At 50.7% G+C, this 23,815-nt stretch overlaps 3 protein-coding genes across 4 annotated transcripts in view; 1 reads left to right on the top strand and 2 right to left on the bottom strand.

Annotated features, from left to right (window-relative positions):
- Positions 1 to 894, bottom strand: part of B4GALT3 (UDP-Gal:betaGlcNAc beta 1,4- galactosyltransferase, polypeptide 3) — a 20,607-nt gene extending 19,713 nt beyond the window's left edge. Inside the window, exon 1 of the mRNA XM_011976239.1 lies at positions 783 to 894. The gene's annotated coding sequence lies outside the window, so the exon portion shown is untranslated. The remainder of the gene's footprint in view (positions 1 to 782) is intronic.
- Positions 895 to 5,733: 4,839 nt separating this feature from the next.
- Positions 5,734 to 15,091, bottom strand: ADAMTS4 (ADAM metallopeptidase with thrombospondin type 1 motif, 4). Its single transcript, XM_011976179.1, has 9 exons — positions 14,014 to 15,091; positions 12,567 to 12,890; positions 12,181 to 12,313; positions 11,481 to 11,651; positions 9,941 to 10,227; positions 9,646 to 9,832; positions 9,223 to 9,398; positions 8,074 to 8,249; positions 5,734 to 7,574 (listed from the first exon to the last, which is right to left on the bottom strand). Exons 1-9 carry the CDS (start codon positions 14,644 to 14,646, stop codon positions 7,148 to 7,150), a joined length of 2,514 nt encoding a protein of 837 aa, XP_011831569.1. The 5' UTR covers positions 14,647 to 15,091; the 3' UTR covers positions 5,734 to 7,147.
- NDUFS2 (NADH dehydrogenase (ubiquinone) Fe-S protein 2, 49kDa (NADH-coenzyme Q reductase)) overlaps positions 11,354 to 23,815 on the top strand; it is a 19,283-nt gene continuing 6,821 nt past the window's right edge. The window contains exons 1-6 of one of the 2 annotated variants that reach the window (XM_011976193.1): positions 11,354 to 11,461; positions 12,185 to 12,335; positions 18,163 to 18,496; positions 19,444 to 19,550; positions 19,794 to 19,844; positions 22,413 to 22,603. In XM_011976193.1, coding sequence (XP_011831583.1) covers positions 18,402 to 18,496; positions 19,444 to 19,550; positions 19,794 to 19,844; positions 22,413 to 22,603 — 444 coding nt within the window. In that variant the 5' untranslated portion in view covers positions 11,354 to 11,461; positions 12,185 to 12,335; positions 18,163 to 18,401. Of the gene's footprint in view, positions 11,462 to 12,184; positions 12,336 to 15,331; positions 15,541 to 18,162; positions 18,497 to 19,443; positions 19,551 to 19,793; positions 19,845 to 22,412; positions 22,604 to 23,815 lie in introns of those variants that run through there. The other variant, XM_011976202.1, reaches the window with a different exon arrangement.

Below are 23,815 nucleotides of genomic sequence, written 5' to 3'. Positions count from 1 at the left end.
TGTGAACTCTCTGAGGATTAGGACCATGTCTTTCCTTTTATCATCCCTTCAACGTAAGCCAGAAGTTTTTGCACAAATTTACAAAATGGCCCTTATATCTGACCTAGACAGTTCCTTGGTATAACTGTTTTCTCACTCTAATGCAGGCTAATGCAGGGGTTAGAAGTTGGGGAGCAGACAAAGGAAGAGATATAAGAAAAGGAGAATTGGCCTTTATTGACCACTTACTAAAAACTAGACACAGTGCCAAACATTTACATCATTATATTCTTAAGTCTGGACCTCTCTGTAAGGCAGGTAATAGTACACACGTTTTGTAGGTAAGGAAACTGAGATTTACAGAGATCAAGTAATTAAGGTTGCATCATTACATGTAAGTAAGTAGCAAGGCTTAGATTCAATTTGACTCCAAAAATCCATGTCCTTTCCACATGCTGTGGAATGTTTACAATGTTTACAACCCATTGGCTTATTTATTGAAAAAATAAATGGGATAAACAGTCAATTCTCAATGCCAGATTAGGTCAATTAATATTTTACTCTTCAGATCCATTTTCAAGTGACAATTCTTATGTTTTCTGCTCCCTACTGTTTATTTGCATCTAGATTATCAAGAGAATATGTTGACCAGGCACCCTGGCTCACACCTGTAATCCCAGCACTTTGGGAGGCCGAGGCAGGCAGGTAAGTTGAGCCTGGGGGTTCAAGACCAGCCTGGGCAACATGGAAAACCCCATCTCTACTAAAATTAGAAAAAATGAGCTGGGCGTGGTGGTGCATGCCTGTAATCCCAGCTACTCAGCAGGCTGAGGCAGGAGAATCACTTGAACCTGGGAGGTGGAGGTTGCAGTGAGCCGAGATCACACCATTGCACACTAGCCTGGGTGACAGAATGAGACTTTGTCTTAAAAAAAAAAAAAAGAGAAAGTGCTAGTGTGTCTCTATGAACTTGGATGTGTGTGTGTCAACGTGTCACTGTTGGTGTGGGTGTATGGGGCCTGTTTGTTGTCCCAAGACTGTGAGGGATACTTAAATCTACTTCCTCCCCTCCCTTTCCTTCCTAATGCTGCTTAAGTACTCTGGGTCTGTCCCCATGTAAGATCCTGCCTGGGGAAGTTGTTCAGTGTTGTTGCTCCCCCGCCTTCCCTGACCCCCCTCTTTCTGAGCATTTTTAGCACTGGTGGTTTCCTCCAGCTGTCATCTGGTTTCTCCCGGTGCCAACGATTTTGGCTTTGCCCCAGCAACAGTCAATAGGGAAGGTATTCAATTGGTTCAGAAACATCCTCTCAGCCAATAAAATGTTAATACATTGAAATTCACTTTCTTCTCCCTTCCTCCCCCACAAGCCCTGACCAATGAGATGCTAGTTTTGTCACCTACTACCAATCTGGTATTTTAGAAAACAAAATACTGTAATACTGTATGAAGATTACAGAAATGGGACTAGAGATGGAATAGATGGAATAGAAGTGTAAACGCCTGTTCCACAGCACTCTCCAGGAACCCTGGCTATCCCACCTCCATTACAAAAATAGTGGCTGGACAAATGCCCAGATTTCCTCTGTTCAAACCACAGAAGCAGAGAATCTCAGGGGCAGAAGGGGCTTTAGGAAATTGGCCCAACCTATTGCTTCAACTTCCTCCCCCACCTCAAACACATACTCATGCACAACACTTGCCATCTCATAAAATGGTTGTCCAAACTCTTCTTGAACTTCTCTAGGGACAGGGCACTCAGTCCCTTGTCATTCAAGGCCTTTTCTTTTTCCATTTCCTCTTTTCACCTCCAGGACCAGATATTTGAATTGTTTCAGTGCCTCCTTACTTCCTATTATTACTGTTTCTGTTCCTCCTTATATATCTACACCCCAGCTCAGGCCCATGAAGGCAATAAATAGGCAGATGGGAAACAGAGCTCATTGTGGCTCCTACAGGGAGATATGTGCCCCACCACAACCCCATCCCTAGCAAGAACTTGTTGGACTCCTATTAGGTAAAGCTTACCTACAACCTGGGTCTTGGAGGGGTGGTAAGGCAGAGACCATTCCAGAAAGGGGTCAGGCCTTGCCTGGGATTGAAGGCTGAGATGCCCATCACTTCTCTTTGATGAGCTAGCTCTCTCTGCCCCTCTTTCACTTTAGCTCCCGTTCACTTACCCAATCACAGAGGTGGCCCCTAAGCTCAGTCTCATTCTCAGAAAAACTTATTTATGCCAGTGAGAACCTTACTTGGTGAGCGAAGGGCTTTCTCTTAAAATAACAGGCAGAAAAGTGATTTAAAAGTGAATCTACACCTGTAGTCCCAGCTCCTCAGGAGGCTGAGGTGGGAGGGTTACTTGAGCCCAGGACTTCAAGGCTGTAGTGAATTATGATGGTGACACTGCACTCCAACCTGGGCCACAGAGCGAGACTGTCTCAAAAGAAAAGTCCAGGTGTGGTGACTCATGCTGGTCATCCTAACACTTTGGGAGATCGAGGTGAGAAGATCTCTTGAGGCCAGGAGTTCAAGACCAGCCTGGGCAACATGATAAGACCTTGTCTCAACCAAAAAAAAAAAAAAAAGTAAATTAGCTGGGTGTGATAGCTCATGCCTGTAGTCCTAGGTTCTCAGGAGGTTGAGGTGGGAGGGTTGCTTGAGCCTGAGAGTTCAAGGCTGCAGTGAGCCAAGATCACACCACTGTACTCCCGCCTGATCAACAAAGGGAGACCTTGTTTAAAAAAACAAGTGTATCTCCGTGAACATTAAAGGAAGGTGAGAAGGGCTATCATGATGACCTGTTCTCCAGGGCCCAGCCCAAGGTAGCCCTCCATAACCCTCATAGTCTATTCAGTTCAGGGCTCGTTAGGCTCTTATCTTCTCGTCCCTTTTACTGTCCCATTGCTTCCCTTTGGGGGGAAGGTGGAGTGGGAGCAGTATACAACCTCCCTGGCCCAGAATGCAGTGTGAACCCCTTTAGAACAGTCATATATAGGCCAGGCGCGGTGGCTCACGCCTGTAATCCCAGCACTTTGGGAGGCCAAGATGGGAGGATCACGAGGTCAGGAGATCGAGACCATCCTGGCTAACATGGTGAAACCCCGTCTCTACTAAAAATACAAAAAAAAATTAGCCAGGTATGGTGGTGGGCGCCTGTAGTCCCAGCTACATGGGAGGCTGAGGCAGGAGAATGGTTTGAACCTGGGTGGCGGAGCTTGCAGTGAGCTGAGATCGTGCCACTGCACTCCAGCCTGGGTGACAGAGCGAGACTCTGTCTCAAAAAAAAAAAAAAAAAGAACAGTCATATCTATTGTTTGCATGTGTACCTTACATCTACTTATCACAGAACTCTGCTCATTGTACCATCAACTCATAGTATCAAGGTCCATAAACATACTATCTGTGGTCTCATTTTGCTCACTAGATGAAATGAGTAAAGATCACTCTTGTCTTGTCTCCCTCTTTTTCAGCCTGGTTGGTAGGAGGACCACAGGAGGGCCAAGGGGCCAAGCCTAGCACTGGGAACTGTGTTTACTGGAGAGAAGAGAGTGTGGGCAGTCTTTCCTCATTGCTGCAGAGGAAGCAGGCGCTGTGCTGGCTGGTGTAGAGTACAGGGTGTGGTGTAAGACACTGCCTGGTACAGAACTTGATTAGCAAAGCCCAGCTCCAGTGAGCATAGCACATATAACCACTACAACCTCCATGGCCTGCCTCAACCCCATAGTCCCAGCTTCACATTCCAAGCAGTGTTTGGCATCCCAGCTAGGGGCTGCTATGGCAGAGTGAAGTGCCTTTGGTTCCCCCATTCTTCCTTCTTCCACCTCCACCTCCACCTCAGGGTCTTCTTTACCTATAATTTCTCCCTCAACCCCACATCAAGTACCTTCCCCAATCCCTAACAGTCCTGCTTCTGCCTCTCAAAACTCCAAATTCTTGCAGGGTCTACCTACCACCCTTGCCCATCCCTGTTCCATCCATGACACATGCAGGACTGCCCAAGTTTTTTTTTTTTTTTGAGATGGAGTCTCACTCTACCACCCAGGCTGGAGTGCAGTGGTACAATTTCAGCTCACTGCAACCTCCACCTCCCAGGTTCAAGCAATCCTCCTGCCTCAGCCTCACGAGTAGCTGGGGTTACAGGCACTTGCCACCACACCTGGCTAATTTCTTGTAGTTTATTTAGTAGAGATGGGGTTTCACCATGTTGGCCTGGCTGGTCTTTAACCCCTGACCTCAGGTGATCCACCCACCTCAGCCTCCCAAAGTGCTGAGATTACAGGTGTGAGCCACCATGCCTGGCCCCCTTTTGTTTGTTTTATTGAGTTGGTGTTTTGGTCTCTCACCCAGGCTGGAGTATAGTGGCACGATCATAGCTTACCATAGCCTCAAACTCCTGGGCTCAAGCAATCCTCCTATTTTAGCCTTCCAAGTAGCTGGGACTGCAGGTGCCACCACACCCAGCTAATTTTTCAATTTTTTTTTTTTTGGTAGAGATGGAATCTTTCTATGTTGCCCAGGTTGGTCCCAACCTCCTGGCCTCAAGAAATCCTCCTGCCAAAGTACTGGGATTACAGGCATCAGCCATCTCATCCAGCCCCAAATTCTCAAGCAAATGCACCTTGCCCAGAGGGAAAATTTAGTCCCTCCCTCTCCTCGGGCATCAGGTATTCTGCCATTTTGGGGCACCTGGCTCCCTCACCTCAGATCCTTTTCCAGGTTATTCTTCTTGCCTTCTTGCCTATTTCCTGCCAAACCACGTCCTGTTTTTTGTTGTTGTTGTTGTTTTGAGACGGAGTCTCACTCTGTTGCCCAGGCTAGAGTGCAGTGGTGCCATCTCGGCTCACTGCAAGCTCCGCCTCCCAGGTTCACACCATTCTCCTGCCTCAGTCTCCCGAGTACCTGGGACTACAGGCACTCGTCACCACGCCCGGCTAATTTTTTTTGTATTTTTAGTAGACACGGGGTTTTACCATGTTAGCCAGGATGGTCTCGATCTCCTGACCTTGTGATCTGCCCACCTCGGCCTCCCCAAGTGCTGGGATTACACGTGTGAGCCACCGTGCCCGGCTGTTTTTGTTTTATGAAATTTTATTATAATCTCACATCTTCTAGGCATTCTGCTGAGTTTATACTGGCAGATTCTGGAGACCCCATTCCATCTTCAGGTAGTCACAGGGGTAACCTCTCACATGGCCATGGCTATAACCTTTACTATTTTGAAAATATTCTAGCATTTGTTCCCAGAACAACTCTGTGGGAGTAGATACTATTAGCCCCATATGAGCAATCTAAGGCTTAGCATCAGTGACTTACCCAACACCACTCAGCTAATAAGATGCCGAGCCCCAAATCGAATCCAGACCCGCTGGCTCCCACTCCAGTGCTCTTTCTACTGTTGTGAAACCCAGACCCCTCAACTATCACCCTTATTACTAAGTACTCATTTGTGTTGATGCAGTTGTTCTTGTTATCTGTTCTTGTTATCCTGCACCTTCATGTTCTTGTCAATTGTATTCGTAGCCATGTGTTTACTATGGCTCCTTCCTGTGATTGGGAACCTCCAGAGGTGAGGGATGAAATTTTCCTTTCTCTGTTGGTCCCTCAGAACCCAGGATAGGGGTCTGCCAACCAAAGGAACAGACCCTGAGGATAAAGGCAGGCACCATGGATATGGATCTTTGCCACCTTCAAGTGCATATAGAGAGTGGATGTGGACAGATATTTGATAATAGTAAGTAACAGCGCTGCCATTTGTTAAGCACTTACTAGATGCTGAGCATTATGCTAGTTCTTTATTTACATTATTTAATCCTCACAACAAACTTCTAAGGGAGGTCTTATTATTGGCAAATGAGAAATCTAATGCTCAGAGACATGGAGTTAGGATGCAGCCACATCTGTCTGACTCCAAAAGGATCATATAAATAGCAGAATTCAATTTAGATTTTAAAAATATGTACCGGGTGTGGTGACTCACGCCTGTAATCCCAGCACTTTGGGAGGCCGAGGCAGGTGGATTAGCTGAGGTCAGGAGTTCAAGAGCAGCCTGGCCATATGGTGAAACCCTGTCTCTACTAAAAATACAAAAATTAGCTGGGCATGGCCGGGCGCAGTGGCTCACACCTGTAATCCCAGCACTTTGGGAGACGAAGGCAGGTGGATCAACTGAGGTCAGGAGTTCGAGACCAGGCTGGCCAACATGGTGAAACCCTGTCTCTACTAAAAATACAAAAATTAGCCGAGCATGGTGGTGGGTGACTGTAATCTCAGCTACTTGGGAGGCTGAGGCAGGAGAATTGCTGGAACCTGGGTGGCGGAGGTTGCAGTGGGCTGAAATCACGCCATTGCACTCCAGCCCTGGTGACAACAGCGAGACTCTGTCTTAAAAAAAAAAAAAAAAAATTAGCCAGGGCGTAGTGGCGGAAGCCTGTAATCCCAGCTACTCAGGAGGCTGAGGCATGAGAATCACTTGAACCTGGGAGGCGGAGGATGCAGTGAGCCGAGACTGTGCCATTGCACTCCAGCCTGGGCAACAGAGGGAGATTCTGTCTCAAAAAAAAAAAAGAAAGAAAGAAAGAAAAAAAAGATAATCCCTCACTCCCTGAAGGCCCACCCTACTATCCTTTTCTTTTCCCAAAAAATAAAATTCAGGAAGAGGAAAGCAGAACAGGTTGTACCTCATACATAAGCACACACACATTTTCACACACACACACACACACACACACGCGCCACTTATACCTATCATCACCACCCTGGATTTCCTAGCCCCAGGGTGAGGGCTATGAGGGGTCAGGGGTCAGGTTCCCCTGGACCCTAGTCCTTGTTCCCTTCCCTGGTGCTAAATAAAAGTGAATAAATACTAAATAAATACAACTGGGGCCCAGGCCCACCCTGCCTTCCCCCTCCCTCCTGTGACCCGCAGGGCAGGGGGGGCAGTTTAGATGGAGGGCTGTCTGTCAGCCCCTTCCATCCACTAACCCGTCACTGCCTCCCAGGGCAGGAAACCAGGGCAGGGCCAGCCTGCACATTAGGGTGAGAGGAGGGGCAGGTCTCACACCCGCAGCCCCTCCCCACTGAGTCTTAGCATGAGGCAGCAACAGAAGCTCTCTCTTTCTCCCAGCTAAGTCCGAGGCCCCGGTGCCCAGAAAGGGCAGCCGGGATAGTGAGGTTATTTCCTGCCCGCCCAGGGGCGCCGCCGAAGGATCTCCAGAATCTGTGCTCTTCGGTGCAGCCAGTCCTGGGGAGTGGGGCGTGGTGTTGAAGGGGTTGGCCGTGGCACAAAGAAGCTGTATCGGAGGCGTGCATCCTGGGGGTTGCCAGCCACTAGGACTTGCAGTGTCAAAGGCTGGGCCAGTGGCCCATGGCCTGACAGTGTCTCTGAGGCTGCAGTGGCTCCGCTGTAGCGCAGGCTGACTGCCCCAGGTAGTACCACATCTGTGGGGGAGGGCATCAGTGTGTATTCACCATTGAGGGCATAGGAGCCATCTGGCAGCTTCAGGGCCAAGTAGATGCTCCGGTGGCCAGGGTTTCCCTGCTGCCGGACAAGAATGTGGGTGGCCCCTGCGGGGATAGTGACCACACTGTTGTATCCGTACCTGTGTGGAAGGAGTAGATGGAGAGCTCAGGATCACCTGAATCCCCTCAGCTTTCTGAGCTGTGTTTATGTGACTGCATGTGTGTACATGTGTAGATGGTTGTCACCCCTATCCTATATGAGCTGTTCAGTCTGGATCAGAGCTACATGCACATGTGCCCTTTTGCCTCTTATCTCTGGACCTTTACACCCACTGCCCCCTTATTGAGGTGCCCTTCCAAGTCCCACTTCCTTGGTACCTGTCTAATTCCTACCCTCCTTCTGAGACTCAGCTCAGAGGTCACCTCCAAGGAAGCCTTCCCTGATGTCCACAAGGGCACTCACAACACCCTGTTCCGACCTCGGATGAACACATGGGACACTGCACTGTAGCTGCCTACTCATCTATCTCCCGCTAGACTGTGAGCTCTTTGAGAGTAGAAACAGTGCTGAGTTCCCCTCTGCATCCCCAGGACCCAGAATGTCCAGGAAGGTAGAGGGAGGAATGACGGTGAAAGAACCTGAATTTTTTGAAAGAGCCTGACTGCTTGCTGCAGCCAGAACCGTCCCCTCCGCACACCATGCACTTGTCAAACTTCTTCTTGGAGCCAATGATGCGGTCACAGCCAGCATGGATGCAGCGGCCCTGGACACAGACCGAGGAGCTGTCCGGGGAACAGGGGGTCCCATCTACCACCTGAGGAGAAGAGAAAGAACAATGCCGAAGGTTCCTCCTAAGTCAAGAGGGGTTGGTTGGTAAGTCAAACAAGACCCATGTCCCATCAGGGAAGGGATGTCGGAAAAGTTGGATGAAGTAGGGGATGTAGATGGGTGAGTGCCAGGCACCATGTGGGTGATAATCATAACAATAATAATTATTATCACATATAACATCTAGCCAGCATTTTCAGAGCACTAAGTATGAATCACATAGCATGCTAAGTGTTTTACAAACACAAACGTAAATCTCACCACCACTATTTGAGGTTTTTAGGGATGGAATGTTGAGGTTTAGAAAGGTTAAGGAACCTGTCCAAAGGCCACACAAATGGCAAGCAGAGGAGCCAAGATGGGAAGTGCAGGTCTGTCTGGTCCTAGCACCAAGCCCTAAACCTTCATGGCACTGTCCCTAAATGGACGCTAGAGGGCAACCAGCCTGTAGAAATTCTCAGGTTGGGGCGAAGGGAGCAAAACGCTCCTAGGGCTTGTTTTTCTTTGTGCAGCCTTCAACCCACCACCCTATCACAGAGACGGAGTGTAGGGACTTCAGTCATCTCCAGAAGGCCTGTCCATTGAGGGCTGGCTGTCCAGGAGCTGAATGAGGCCAACACTATAATTTGACAGAGAAGCCCATGGAAGAGGGGTCAAGGACTTGCCCCAAAGGCCACACATTCCATTCTCACCAAATGCAGCACTAGAAGATGGGGAGTCAGAGGAAAAGAAACCACAGGAAATAGGATAGGCTAGAGGGACCTACTGGCCAAGTATCTGGAGTCTGGGGCTTGTTTTCCTGATACCTATGTACAGATAAGTCTGAGTGGAATCCTGGACTGGGCTGGCATGGCTGTGGGAACAGGGTTACTTTGGGGGATCTTTGTCATCAGAAAGCAGAGGGAGCACGGGGCGGGGGTGTGACCATAGACAGGGCCTGGGGGTGTCCTGAACCTCACCCGTGGCTCCAGCACGTAGTAGTAGCCCAGTGCCCGGGCCTGGCAGGTGAGTTTGCACTGGTCTTGGGGGGCCACGCCTGTGTAGCGAGGAACCCAGTCCATGGGCCCTGGGAAGCTCTTGAAGAGGTCGGTGCGGTGGTTGTAGGCAGCACACTGTTCCTCGCGGAAGGTCAGGGCTGGAGGGGTAAAACAGTCAGAGCCCCTCCTTCCTCACATCACCCCACACCCCTCCACCCAGCCCCTGAGAGCTCTAGACAGCACAGCTCTGCTCTTCCCCACAGACGGCCAAGGACAATTCCCAGAGGTTAAAGGCACTCCCCACAACAGCAGGGGAATCAACACCCCCTTTGTCTTGCACTCAAGGGACAGTCCTTCCTGCTCTACTGTCCCCTCCCAAGGGCTCCCATCCCTGCTACTCCTCACCTGAGCCAGTTGGGCAGTCCTCAGTGTTGCAGGAGCGGAAGCGGGTGCGACGGCCCTCACAGTACTTGCCACCATTCCGGGGGACAGGCCTAGTGCAGTCTCGGGAGGAGAACTGGACACCACCCCCACAGGTCCGAGAGCAGTCACCCCATGGTCCCCAGGGACCCCAGCCACCAGCCTGTGGAGTCTGCAAAGGCACAGAATGGAAGTGGGGCATAAGTGAACTCTCTCCCGGGCTTAGGGCTGGTCCCCACACCCTGGGGCCCTTTACCCCACCCCTGCCCTAGGATCTCACATTGAAGTCCTGGAGCTGGTCCATGTGGAGGCAGCGACCACCCATGCAGGCTTGTGCGGGCCCGCAGGGTGTGCCATCGGCCCAGGGCGAGTGTTTGGTCTGGCACATGGCATGGCCATTGAGGTGGCCAGAGCACCAGAGGGCAGCACAGGGCGGTGGCAGCTGTGGACAATGGCGTGAGTCGGGCCCGAAGGTCAGCTGGCACTGGCGGTCAGCATCATAGTCCTTGCCAGGGAAAGTCACGGGCAGATGCAATGGAGCCTCTGGTTTATCTAAGAGACAGTGCCCTGAGAAGGGGGTTGGGACACAAAGTCAGCAACGGGCTGAGGGGAGCATTCAGGATTGCCAGCAGAAAGCTTAGGCTCCCTGGGGCCTGATGGAGCCTATAAAAACAATCCTAGGACTATAAGAGAATTAAAAATTTTTTAAATTTATAATTTATATTTTAATTACTTACTTTTTTTTTTTTTTTTTTTTCAGAGACAGAGTCTTGCTCTGTCACTCAGGCTGCAGTACAGTGGCATGATCATGGCTCACTACAGCCTCAAACTTCTAGGCTCAAGCAAACTTCCTGCCTTGGGCTCCTAAGTAGCTGGGATTACAGGCATGTGCCATGTCCAGCTAATTTTTTGGAATTTTTTGTTGCCATAAGGTCTTGCTATGTTGTCTAGGCTAATCTCAAACTCCTGGTCTCAAGCAATCCTCCCACCTCAGCCTCCCAAAGCATTGGGATTACAGGTATAAGCCACTGTGCCTAGCCCTGTAAGAGGCTTTAATGGGCAACTATAATTTATTGGATGCTTATTATGTGATGAACATTGGCTAAATGCTTGACCAGCATGTATTTAACCATGGCAAATACCTATGAGATAGGTACCACTATTATACTTATCTGACATATCAACTACAAACACAGAGAGGTGAAGTAACTTACAGTCACACATCTACACCTGCTTAAAGAACAGAATAAGAGGCCAGGCATGGTTGCTCAATGCCTGTAATCGCAGCACTTTGGAAGGCTGAGGTGGGAGGATTGCTTGAGCCTAAGAGTTCGAGACCAGCCCAGGCAACACAGTGAGACCTCATCTCTATTTTAAAAACAAACAAACAAACAAACAAAATGGAATAATGATAGGAACTCAGTTCTGCCTATTCTAACCAACTATAGAATACTTGAGTTTGCTTCTCATCAACATCTCTGCCTAGTGGCAGTCATCCTGCTATTCTTGCATACCTCACTGCGTGACAAGGTAATCACATCCTTCACAGCCAGCCCATTCCAGTGGTGGACAGTTCTGGCCCTCAGAAGGTCAGTTCTAATTCTACTGAGCCAAAATTCACCTCCTCTAGCTATGCTATTTATTCTGGGAGGAAGTGAGAACTACACAAAGACAGCAGCATTTCTCACCCCTTCCCACACTGCAGAGGAAGCACACTTGGGGGAGGCAATTTGGCCCATGCAGGATGCAGCAGAAGTGAGAGTGCCCTGGAGGACAGGAATTGAGTCCTACCCAGGGAAAGGTAAGTGCCATCTGCTTACCATAGCCATTGTCCAGGAAGTCAGTGATGAAGCGGGCACTGCAGGGGGACCAGGGCTCCTCAGGATCCACATGAGCCATCACAGGGGCCATGACATGGCGAGAGGTGCTCAAAGGCCCATTCAAACTGATGCATGGCTTGGAATTGTCATGGAGCATGTTGAAGACATGACCTGTGGGAGCAGAGGCCCTGATAGGATCTGAGGGTCCCTTCCTCATGCCCTGAGGGACTCCATCATAAATCTGGCTGCAGCTGTGGATGATCAGATCCATTCCCCACTCACCCTGCCCCCAGTCCCTTTCTTTCTGGTACTCTCAGGGCTCCCAGTATGTAGCCCCATCTCTTTCTCTGTCTCCTCTTCCCCAAAATATACTCCAGGCCCCTCCCTATCCATTTTTCCTTATAGCCAACATTCCCAACTGTGACCCCAGCGATTCCCTCTCTGACTTCCCCTCCAAATACAAACACACACACACACACACACAGAAAGAGAGAGAGAGAGAGATCACAGTAGTTTCTACCAACTAATTTAATACAAAAATGTAAATGTATGTCTACACCTGGAGCAGAGAGGAGTAATAGCCCTATACCTAGGCCTAGGGGAAGAATACCTTGGGGCCCCCATTAACACTGTGGTGAACTTAGTACCCCCTCCCCCACCTTCTCCTCCCTAATACCTTTCTCATCCACCCCTACTTTACCCAGTTCATGAGCTGCAGTGAAGGCCGACTGGAGCCCATCATCCTCCACGATAGCACAGCTCCGAGCCGGGTCACACACGGTGCCCACATCAGCCATACCCAGTGTGTCGCAAGTGGAGACTCCACACAGGTCCTGTGGAGAGGGATCATAGAAGGTGCATAGACAGCCAAGACACCTGGGTCCATTGGGTTGAGATCTAGATTCCTAGGGACCTGGGCACTGAGGACCCAGCACTGTCAGGGCCTAGGTAGCCACACATGGCAGTGTGGCTGGGGCAAGGCACCATGTCACACAACTCCAGGAATATCATTTGCATCATAGTCTATGTAGTGGTGCTTCTTAGAATTGTGCAGTGCATGGCCTGCGGTGCTGACTGGGGCCTCACCTGACGGGTAAACAGAATGGCTGTGTCAAAGTGGTCAGGGTCCGAGTCCTCAGGGGTGTTGAGGCCCCGCTGCCAGGCACAGAAGCTGCGCAGGGTCTGGGCAGCACTGGGCCCCACTTGGGGCCCCTCCTCGCCTGACCCCAGGATCACTAGCCGAGTCACCACCAAGCTGACAGGATTGCGGATGCTTGGGTGCTTGAAGGCCTTGGCCGCTGCTGCCATCACTGTTAGCAGGTAGCGCTTCAGCCCTGCACCGTGGAATGCGGCCATCTTGTCATCTGCTACCACCAGCGTCTCCACGAATCTACTCAGTGAAGCAAAGCGCTGGAGAGAAAAAGGGAGAGGAAGAACCTGAAATAGCCTCTCAGACCCATGGGTTGGTCGATTCTGCAATCCCTCACTTCCTGGGTCTTGAACTCAGCATAGTCAGCTGCCCGCCCCCCACCTCCCCCCCCACCCCGGGATTCCTGACTCCTGGCGGGTCTTGGTTGGGCCCTTCCCCCAACACCAAATCCCAGAGCTTTTGTGGTAACTCTGAGGAGTCAGCAGCTGGTTCTAAGAAGGGGAGGAGAAGGGGATGCCACATCCCAGGGCTGCGGGAGCCCCAGAGGTGAGAGCCGCCTGGACTGCCGTCAAGAGGCACTTTGGGGTTCTCCAGGCCTGAGTGTGGCTGGGACCTATGGGACCAGGGCTAGAGGGCTGGGCTGCAACGTGTCTGCCCTGTGTGGTTGGAGGAACGATTCAGTCAGCAGCTAGGGCCAGGGCCAGAGCTCAGCGTGGCGGGTGTGGAGGGAGCGTCTGGTCTGGATTAAAGCTAGAGAGGGAGGAGGGAGGAGGGAAGGGAAGAAGCGGGAGACCAGGAGTGGGAGGGAGGAAAGGATGGAGCTTCAGGCAGCCTCGCAGTCCGGCCACAGTGTGGGAAGGGGATTGACCAGAAGGAGGTATGGGATACCCTCCCTCTCTCACCACTCCTGCCCTAGTTTGCAGTTTGCCACAGTGATTTTAAAGGCAGCATCAGAAGCCAGACACCAAGCCCTAGGGCCTCAAATCTCACTCCTTTAGCTGGGGGTGAGGATGAAAATCAAATTTGGGGCAGAGAAAAGAGCCAAGGCCAAGGGGCTGTTAGGAGACCTTTACTGCTGGGGACTGTGCCAGTAGGAGATGCCATGGCCAGGAAGGGGTGGGGTGGGGAGGGGGAGCAGTTATTCCCAGCCCAGAGTCTCTGACCCACCTCTGAGAACCCTTGGTGGGTCTGGCTAGGAGAAGGGTGAAGGGGAGAGGCCTGAGCCTTACCAAGAAAGGAGGCTCATGGAAAGAGGAAAGGCAGGCAGAAGGGAGGGAAGCAGAATGGCCAGAAGTGGAAGTGGGTGGAGAGAGGGTGAATAGGGGTCAGTAGGACAGACATGGCGGGAGGACACCGCAGGACACAGACTCCAGGGCTGCCTACCTTGGCTCTTCGGGGTCTGGGGCTGGGGCTTCCAGGAGGAGCCTTGACGTTGCACATGGGACCTTGGCCGCTGGCAGGACTCTTCCGGCGTAGGATGTGAGCCCCAGGTCCCCCAGCGGAGTTAGGGGTGCCTCCCTCCAGGGGCTGGAGGTGGAGTTCAGCCCCCCGATACTGTAACACCCCTAACAGGGCTCCCCCATCCCAGTGCAGAGATGCCACCGACTCCGGATCTCCATTGATGGTGCCAGTCAGGTAGGTGCCAGGTTCTGCTCCACCCAGCAGCTCAGGCGCCTGGCCCAGGTACTGCACTGTCAGCCCCTCGACCTGCACGCCGGAGTCCTGCTCCAGCTCTAGTAGCAGCGTCTCCCCAAAGGCCTGCAAGCGGCACAACAGCCTGGCAGGGGCGCCCGAGCCAGGCAGGACGCTGCCGTTGAGCTTCTCTGGAAACACGATCTCCTCCTCCCGGGGGAGGGGGCTGGCCAGCCAGGCCGAGGGCAGGAGAGAGGCCAGCAGTAGCAGAAGCAGCCACACCAGCCAGGAGAGCGGCACAATGGGGAGCAGGAGGCAGGGTTGGGCTCCCCACAGCCAGCGCCCCGCCAAGCCCCTCCCGGGATGCGCGCCTGTCTGGGACATGGCACTGGTACTGGAGCTGGGAAGGACTGAGGCCGTCTGGGGCACCAAGTCTTCCACACCCTAGCTTTGGAAAGCTCCTCTCTGTTAGCCTGGGGGCTTGGACTCCTGCCAAGGTCAGAGGCAGTTTTCAGAAGGGCTGGGGACCTTTAAAGGAAATGGAGAAAACTTAGTCCTTGGGCTTGGGAGAGGCGCCCAGGGGTCTGGCTTCTCCAAACTCTCCTCCTGAGCCCTCCTTTCCTGAATCTTTGCCTTTCCCTGCCTGTGTCTTCTGCAGCTTCTCTGGCCTCTCCCTCTGTAGGAGGACTCTGTCTGGGCCGCTTCTGTGCCTGCCCTGTCTCTGCCTTCTTCCGCTGTGCCTTTGTCTCTCTTTCCTCCTCTGTCTCTCTCGTGCCTATGTGTCTGTGGGTCTCCCTGTGGGTTCTCCCCAGCCTCTCTCCGCGCCAGCTCTTTTAAGCATGGTGAGCCTCTGCGATTGATTGGCTGATCTCTAAGCCACTCAGCTGAGCTCTGTCGGTGGGACTCAGATGGGTGTATCATCGCTTCCCAAAAAAATGGGACTTGCCCAGGGGAGGGGAATCTCTAGCAGTCGAATGGATAATAGGCACTGGGCCAGCTGATGACATAGCCTTTTCCCAAACTCCACAATCAGCCCTCAGCTGTCTCTTTCCCTTTTTGGTGGGACAGAGCCCCAGGAGAGGCAGAGAGTGAGGGAAAGGGCCTGGCCAGCATGCACAGATAGGATCACGGTCCTGGGAGAATTTCTGCTCTTATAGTCTAACCTAGCATGGCCTCTCTTTTCTCAAGGTTCCCTCATGCTGCCCTTTGGCCCTAGTGGCTGGTTTCCAGGGCTGCGGGGACTGAGTGAACTGCCTGAAAAAAGAGGGTAGGGAACAGGTAAGGAGACATCAAGAGGGAAGAACAAAGAAAGGAAGTAACTTGACATGGCTCAGGATAGAACTGAGCAACTGGGAAGAGTAAAAGAGGCAGAGCAATGGGGGAGGCAAGGAGACAGTGATCAGGGAGCTGACTGCCCAAAGGTAGGATGATCCTGCTTGGAATGAACGTACTGGAGGCGGCAGATGACAAGGCAGGAGGGGTTAACGACTTTTCCTTTTATAGGCTGATCCAGGGTGGCACCTCCTCTTTTCTAATGTCCCTTCTCTCCCTCAGGATCCCGCTTCCTGAGTTACCACTACCCACCCCCTCCAAAGCCCAGAACATCCATTCCGCCTCCGTTTCCCCCCAGGGTTCCCCCTCCCCACTTCCTGACTCCCCATTTCCCTGGCCCAGCTCCCAGTAGCTTCCCCCAGGCTTTTGGCCCTTCTCCTACCCACTCCCAACTGCCCTAAACCCTCCCCCAGCCTCAAGTCAGCCAGCCCCCAGCATAGGCAAGACTTGCTCTCAGGAACCCAGATTCATCCAGTATCAGTCTGGGGGAATCCCCACCTGGCTCCCACCACCCACCCCACCTTGCTCTGAGAACCCATTGGTTCCTGGAATATCTAGTAATCTTTTCTTTTTAATTCTCCCTGTGGCAGGGAGAGGGTGGAGGCAGCATTGTGCTTATAGGGAAATTAGGGTACTGGGAGAAATCCATTGCCTGGGGTGGGAGAGTGGCTGGGGAGGAAGAGGTGGTGTTAGGGAAGGAAGCAAATTATTCCTTTGACTTTGGATAGGAGGGAACTCGCAAAAGAGGTCTTGGGTGTGAACTCTCAAGGCAAGGAAGGGTTCAGAAGTAGGGGCAATTTCTGCTCACCCCATCCTCTGGCTGCTTGTTTCCCCAGGAAATCCCCAGGAAGGAGAGTGCAGTCAGCAGTCCCTTTCCTTTCCCAGAAGTGGACCACCTCCTACTGCCTCTATTCCCCTATTAACTCTGCTTTGTCACCTCCTGTCCCCAGCATATCATATCCGTCAGAATACTTCCTTTCCCCCTCCCTTCCTGCTCAGGTCGGTAATACCTGCCCTGGTGCCTGTCACTTCCTGGATCACCCACCCCCTTGTGACTGCCAGACCCACCTCTTGACCCACCACTTGCCTGACCCTGGTTCTAAGCCAAGGGGGCTGGGACTAGAGGAGTCAGACAAGGGATGGGAGACCAGAAGGGGCAGGGGCAAGAGGAGCTATCACCAGAGAACTCTACTGCCCCTTTCCACTCCCCTATTTGAGATGAGGACAAAGGGGGTGACTAAGCAGTGAAAGACAAAGGGCTTTAGAGTGGCTGCAGCAGTGTGTGGGGGGGTGTTGGCAGCCGGGAGAAGGCACAAAAGCTGCAGTGTCCTAGGCAGCCCCTCAGGAGCCCCCACGCCAGTCCCAGCTCAAGCTGCCCCCAGGGCCAAGCAACCCAGAGTCTATCCTGACTTCTCCCAGGCTGGATCAAGGCAAATAAATGCAATCCTTCCCATCCCCCACGACCATGGCCACATTTGCTGTGTTTCAACAATAGACAGAAAGAAGACCCAGGGAAAGAGCAAGGAATGAGGAGAGCAGAGGGACCAAACCTCTGCCCTGGCTCTGTGGCAGCTCCCTTGTCTAGCCCAGGTCCTGGTCAGTTCCCACAGCCAAGGATCTGGCCCCACCCTTTGGTACAGTTCCCATTAGGTCAATTCCCAGGCCAGAAGTCTGGCTTTCCCCTCTTTCTCTGCAGTGAAGAATTCCTCCGTCTCTGCTTCCTGGTCTGTCTGCCTCACCCTGCTGCGCTGCTGGTGGGCTGTGTCCCAGGGATCCTGTCTAGGGGATATCTGGGGAAGGCGTCTTTCCAGGCTCAGAGTTGGAGAGTTGTACAGACTCTACGGGTGGGTGGCCCAGCTGGAGTTGGGCTTAGAGGCAGAGGGAGAAAACAGGAACTAGCCTCTAAGGCTGGAAAAGTCTTTGTCCATACAGAATTGGGATCACACTCCTGGTGCTACTACATTTCCATGCTGTTGGCCATTACCCAGGAGGGCTATAGCAGGGTCAGAAAGACGTTAGGGAAAAGTGGCTGACGCAGGACGGAAGTGGGGTGTGAGGCATCTCTAAGGGCGCTTCCTGGGTCTATGATTCTGTAGGTTCGGGAAGCCTGGCGGATGTCAGGGTCACCCAGAGGACTCCATTCCCCCATGTGGGATGAGGTGGCTCCTACACACCCCGATACTCCCCTCCGCACCACCAATGCCGGTGGCCTTGGCAATCCTATTCTTTTTTGTTTTGGTTTGGCGGGAGCTCTCAGACCCGCCCAGCCCCACTTAGGCTCCTTTCTCCAATCTCAATTTAGGACATCTGGAAATTAGCTGGCTTTCCCGACTCCGATCTTTTGGATTCAGTGATGGGAAGGTAATTGGCAAAGCCTGGGGCTACCCTATAAGGGCAGGGCTCAGATACAATCCGAGAGCAGGACTAAAGCGGGAGGACGGCCAAGGCGGAAGGGAGTAGGGAAAGAAGCGCCGCACGTTTCCGAGATGCGCAAGCGGGCTCGGCGAGAGAGCACGAAGTATTTGCCCCTCGCAGGAACGGCAATTTTTTTCCCTTGCTCGCTCCTAGAAAAGCCAGCCAGGAGCTGTGGGAGGAACCGCCCTCAGTAAAGATGATGGCTGTCACCGTTATCTAAACGCAAGTGAAGCCGAGTCACAGGACCCGGATGTTTTCAGGTCGACGGTAAACGACCCTGCCAGCTTCCAAAAGGGCGGCTTCACTGTGCGAATAGGTGAGAAGCCAACAAGGAGGCGCGCTGGAGTCACTTCCGCCCGGTTCACCTTCCCGCAGTCTGCAGCCGGAGTAAGATGGCGGCGCTGAGGGCTCTGTGCGGCCTCCGGGGCGTCGCGGCCCAGGTCCTGCGGCCTGGGGCTGGAGTCCGACTGCCGATTCAGCCCAGCAGGTGAGATCGAGGGCAGCCCTCGACACACGTTCTCCAAGGCTAGGGTTTCTCAGGTTGGGGACGCTTTACTCCCCCAGAAAAGAATAACCCAAGACTGTGACCCCATCGTCCATCCCTGATTTCTTGGGCTACAAGATGCGGTGGCGCCCACTCTGGCGAGGGAGGGGAGAGGGTCTAGAGTTCGTTCAGTCCAGAGGTGAAATCAGCGGAGTGGGAGACTCTGCTTTTTAGCTTCCGTAATTTGAATGCACCTCTCCTGTACCTGAGTAAAACTCAGCCAAAGAGCCAGAATGCTCGCTGTCTCTGTCGTTGACCTTGAATAAACACTTTTCTCACGTTCATGTTCACCTGGTTGATAATATCAATACGATGAAAATATAAAGAAGCTAGGATTCCAACCTTGCATGCCCAGGGGTGATGGGTGAAGTTATTCCAGGAATAATTTGTTAGTAGGAATTGAACCTTTAGAGTTCCAGCTTATTTTGCCGAAGCTACATTAACTTCAGATCAGTGACTTGGCATTAAAAAAATCCAGGACAGTGGCCGGGCGCGGTGGCTCACGCCAGTAATCTCAGCACTTTGGGAGGCCTAGGCGGGCAGATCATCTGAGGTCGGGAGTTCGAGACCATCCTGACCAACATGGAGAAACCCCATCTCTACTAAAAATACAAAATTAGCCGGGCTTGGTGGCACATGCCTGTAATCTCAGCTACTTGGGAGGCTGAGGCAGGAGAATCGCTTGAACTCGGGAGGCGGAGGTTTCAGTGAGCCGAAATCGTGCCATTGCACTCCAGTCTGGGCAACAAGAGCGAAACTCCGTCTCAAAACAAAAACAAAAACAAAAACAAAACAGGACATCCTTCCTGGGTCCCCTTGAGGGTAAATGGGAACACAGGAACCACACACTGTTCAGGCCCTTTGTCTAGGATTTGTCTTTAACTCCCCAGAGGTGTTCGGCAGTGGCAGCCAGATGTGGAATGGGCACAGCAGTTTGGGGGAGCTGTTATGTACCCAAGCAAAGAAACAGCCCACTGGAAGCCTCCACCTTGGAATGGTGAGTGATCAGAGTTGCTGTCCCAACCCACACCCATCCCTGACCCCAGCTGATTTCCTTTTCTTTTTGTGAGACAGGGTCTCCCTCTGTCTCCCTGGCTGGAGTGCAGTGGTGGGAAAGTGGCTCACTGTAGTCTTGAACTTCTGGGCTCAAGGCAACCTTCTGTCTCAGCCTCCCCAGAAAGCCGCAGCAACAGGCCTGTGCCACCACAACTGGCTAATTTTGAAAGTTTTCCTTTTGTAGAGACAGGGTCTTGCTGTGTTGACCAGGCTGGTTTCAAACTCCTGGCCTCAGGTAATCCTCCCAACTCAGCCTCCCAAAGTGCTGAGATACAGGCTTGAGCCACCATGCCTGGCCTCCAGCTGATTTCTAAGTGCTCTTGAACTCTCTGTCTTAGGCAAGTTTTAGCCCCTATCCTGTTTGTTTCTTTCACGATGAAATTCAAGAGACATAATAGTGATAATAACAGGTATTTGTGAAGTAGAGAAGGAAAGGAAGGATGTTGCAGAAGAAAATAAAGAATGGGTCCCAGTAAATACCCAAAAGTCCTTATCAATGTAAATCTTAATGCCAGCTTTTCCCATGTTCAATACACGTAAGGTTCACTACATTATCTCCCTCTCCAGACAAGGTGGTGGTTTTCCCGTTGGTACCCAAATGAAACCTATGTGAATACAAACCATTTTTTTCCTATGAAAACTAGCTCTTCCTCTTGACTTTTAATTTTGATCATTGGGACCCTCATTCCCCTAATCCCTCAGGATTGAAACTTTGTAGTCATCTTTGACTGTTTTATCTTGCCCTCCATGTCTATGTCCAGTAAGTTACCAAACCATGTAGATTCTTTCATAATGTCTCATATCTGTTCATCTCTCCTTAATTTTCGTTGCCATCATTCTTATTCAGAGTTATCTTGTATTAGACCCTGATTATTTTAGGAGTCTATTTACTGAGTTTTTGCCACTGATGTTGTCCCCTTTCTATATATCCTATACAATGTCATCACCTTCATCTTCCCCAAACATTATTTTACCATGTTATTCATACTCTTGCTCAAAAACCTTCAGACACTTGCAGTTACTTTCTACAAACTTACAGTAACAATAGCTGAGTGCTTACCATTTGCCAAACATTTTCGTATGCATTATTTTGTTTAATCTTTACAACAGCTCTATGAAAGTATTACCCCAGTTGTGAGGAAAGTTTGGTCTAGGGAGATTAAAACTTGATTAAAGGCCGGGCGCGGTAGCTCACACCTGTGATCTTAGCACTTTGGGAGGCTGAGGTGGGCGGATCACCTGAGGTCAGGAGTTCAAGACCAGCCTGACCAGCATGGTGAAACCATGCCTCTACTAAAAATACAGAAATTAGCTGGGCGTGGTGGCATGCACCTGTAATCCTAGCTACTCAGGAGGCTGAGGCAGGAGAATCACTTGAACCTGGGAGGTGGAGGTTGCAGTGAGCTGAGATCGTGCCATTGCACTCCAGCCTGGGTGACAGAGCAAAAAAAAAAAAAAAAAAGTTAAGGGCACACAGGCAGATTTGTACTCTTTGGGTCTGTCAGACTCCAAAGCCCATGATGAAGAATTTTGGTGGATAAGGTGGGCTCTGGTTTCAAATCTCAACTCTCAATTTACCAGTGAATAAAGCACCTATTTATAGCATTATTTTAAGGATTAAATGAGATAACATGTGCCTGGCACATGTAAGTCCCCTATAAGTGTTCATTGTTATCAATGATATGTACAGATAATTGAATCACTGCCCCCTAATTTGTCCCAATACTTATCATCCCTCTCTTGGAAAGTCTCAATAAGGGTTCCATGGATGTTTACTTCCTTGTTCCTAAGATTTGGCCCATGTTGATTTCATAGCCTGGAATGCCTCTTCTCCCTTCTAGCTATCTAAATCATTTCCTATATTTAAGCTCAGATCCTACCTACATGAAATCTTCCCAGTGTTCTTTCCTTTTTTAAAAAACTTAATGGCTAAGGCACTTTCTTGGTTACTTATAAATTTGACCTCTGTTCATAGTTTTTCACATGTACTTCTTTCCCAAATTAAAATGTAAGCTTCAGATTAGGTGGGCATGGTGGTGTGCGCCTGTGGTCCCAGCTACTCTGGAGGCTGAAGCAGAAAAATTGCTTGAATCTGGCAGGCGGAGTTTGCAGTAAGCCGAGATGGTGCCACTGCACTCCAGTCTGGGTGCAGCGTGAGACTCTGTCTCAAAAAAAAAAAAAAGTAAGCTTCTTGAGGGTAAAAGTTTGTTTAGTGGGAGTAAGCATTAGGTATACATTTCCTGACTGGTTGGCCATTCACTGGATACATTTGGAGGGCAGTATATCATAGTCGTTAAGACGTTTGGATCCTGGAGCTAAACAGGTTGGGTTAAAATCCTGGTTCTGCCACTTACTAGTTTTGTGATCCTGGAAAAGTCATTTAAGCTCCATGGCCTCAGTTTATCCAATAAAATGGAGATAATAATAGTACCTATTACTCATAACAGTTGTTGTAGGAATTAAATCAATTAAAGTGTCTAAGATAGTGGCTGACACATAATAAAGCTATATAAGTGTTATCTATTATTAAAAAGATATTCTATGCACACCAACTATGAACCATGAAAAAAAGGTATTCTAGGACACACAGAGTGAGTGAGATTCATGATGTCTGTCATCAGAAAGTTTAGATCTTCCTTTTTCCCATCTAACGGTCCTCTTCTGGTTATAGTGGAGATTAGGAAATTAACAAAGTATGCAATGGTGAGTTAGAAGATCTATAGGAAGAGGCTAACTCCCTGCTGTCTTTTGGGGGATCCCAAGGGAATAACCATTTGGCTCTGAACTATTTCCTACTTCTCAGATGTGGACCCTCCAAAAGACACAATGGTGAAGAACATGACCCTGAACTTTGGGCCCCAACACCCAGCAGCGCATGGTGTCCTGCGACTAGTGATGGAATTGAGTGGGGAGATGGTGCGGAAGTGTGATCCTCACATTGGGCTCCTGCACCGAGGCACTGAGAAGCTCATTGAATACAAGACCTATCTTCAGGTGTGGGGGGCGAACAGGGGCCTTTTGGTGGGATCTGGGGCTGCTTTAGCCTGGGGTTTTGCCAGTTTGCTCCCCTTAAAACCTGAGGGGAAGAGGGTGTTGAGAGGAATAACCCGTTCAGGTTACTCTTGGTTGGGTGGATGGAGGGAAGTGGCAGGGGATGCTTGAGTCATCAGGAATTGGTTTATTCAGCAGCAGTGCTTTGAAGCTGGAGCTGCACTCAGCTTTTCTCTGGCTGACTTTTTGGCTGGCCCCTTTGCCATTACTTGAGTGCCTCAGTTTCCCTGCTCTTACGTTAGACTAGTGCGTCAAAGCCAGTGTCCCTAGGGGCAGGGAAAGAGAAGAGAGACGTTAACTCGCTAAGATTAACAGCTGATTCTTGTATCTTCCAGCTGTCTACGTTTGTTTTCAAAACATTCAATGAGTCAGAGCAACTGAGAGGGGGTTTATGACAGAGTTTGCCATTTTTAGGAGAACTGTATGACCCAAATGATGAGGGTCAGATTTGAAGGAGTTGGATCTCTAATAGGAATCTGAAGTTTTTTTCTTCATGAAGAAAGGTCCTGATAACAGGATGATAGGATTAGGATTTAGATCCAGCCCAGTGTCGGGGTGAACAGTGACTAGAATGTGATTCCCCAAGAGAGTCTCAGCGATGACATTTTCTGGTCCCGGAGTCTATGGGTTAACCCCTGTAGCATTAGCCCCTGTCACAGTGACATCAGAATAAGAACAGGCTGTCCCAACTAGTAGCATCTTAGCTCCACCCTCTTCCTGGAAGCTGAAGCTGGTTCAGCAGACAGCTCGGAATTAGCATTTTGGCATTCTGGAGGAAGGACCATTTCTACCTGGTGCTCTGTCTTCCTTAAATACCTCACTCTGGTCAGGTGTGGTGGCTCACGCCTGTAATCCCAGCGCTTTGGGAGGCGGAGAAAGGTGGATTACTTGAGGTCAGGAGTTCGAGACCAGCCTGGCCAACAAGGCAAAACCCCATCTCTACTAAAAATACAAAAATTAGCCAGGTGTAATGGTGTGTGCCTGTAATCCCAGCTACTCGGGAGGCTTAGGAAGGAAAATCACTTGAACCCGGGAGGCAGAGGTTGCAGTGAGCCAGGATCGTGCTACTGCACTCCAGTGCCTGGGCAACAGAGCAAGACTGTCTCAAAAAAAAATAAAAATAAAAAAATAAAAAAAACCCCTCCCAGATTTTTT

This window comes from Mandrillus leucophaeus, unplaced genomic scaffold (genome assembly GCF_000951045.1).
Source record: "Mandrillus leucophaeus isolate KB7577 unplaced genomic scaffold, Mleu.le_1.0 Scaffold1014, whole genome shotgun sequence".
In the NCBI taxonomy this organism is placed as follows: Eukaryota; Metazoa; Chordata; class Mammalia; order Primates; family Cercopithecidae; genus Mandrillus; species Mandrillus leucophaeus.
The sequence above is the reverse complement of the archived record's forward strand: the minus strand, read 5'-3'. Positions and strand labels throughout refer to the sequence as shown.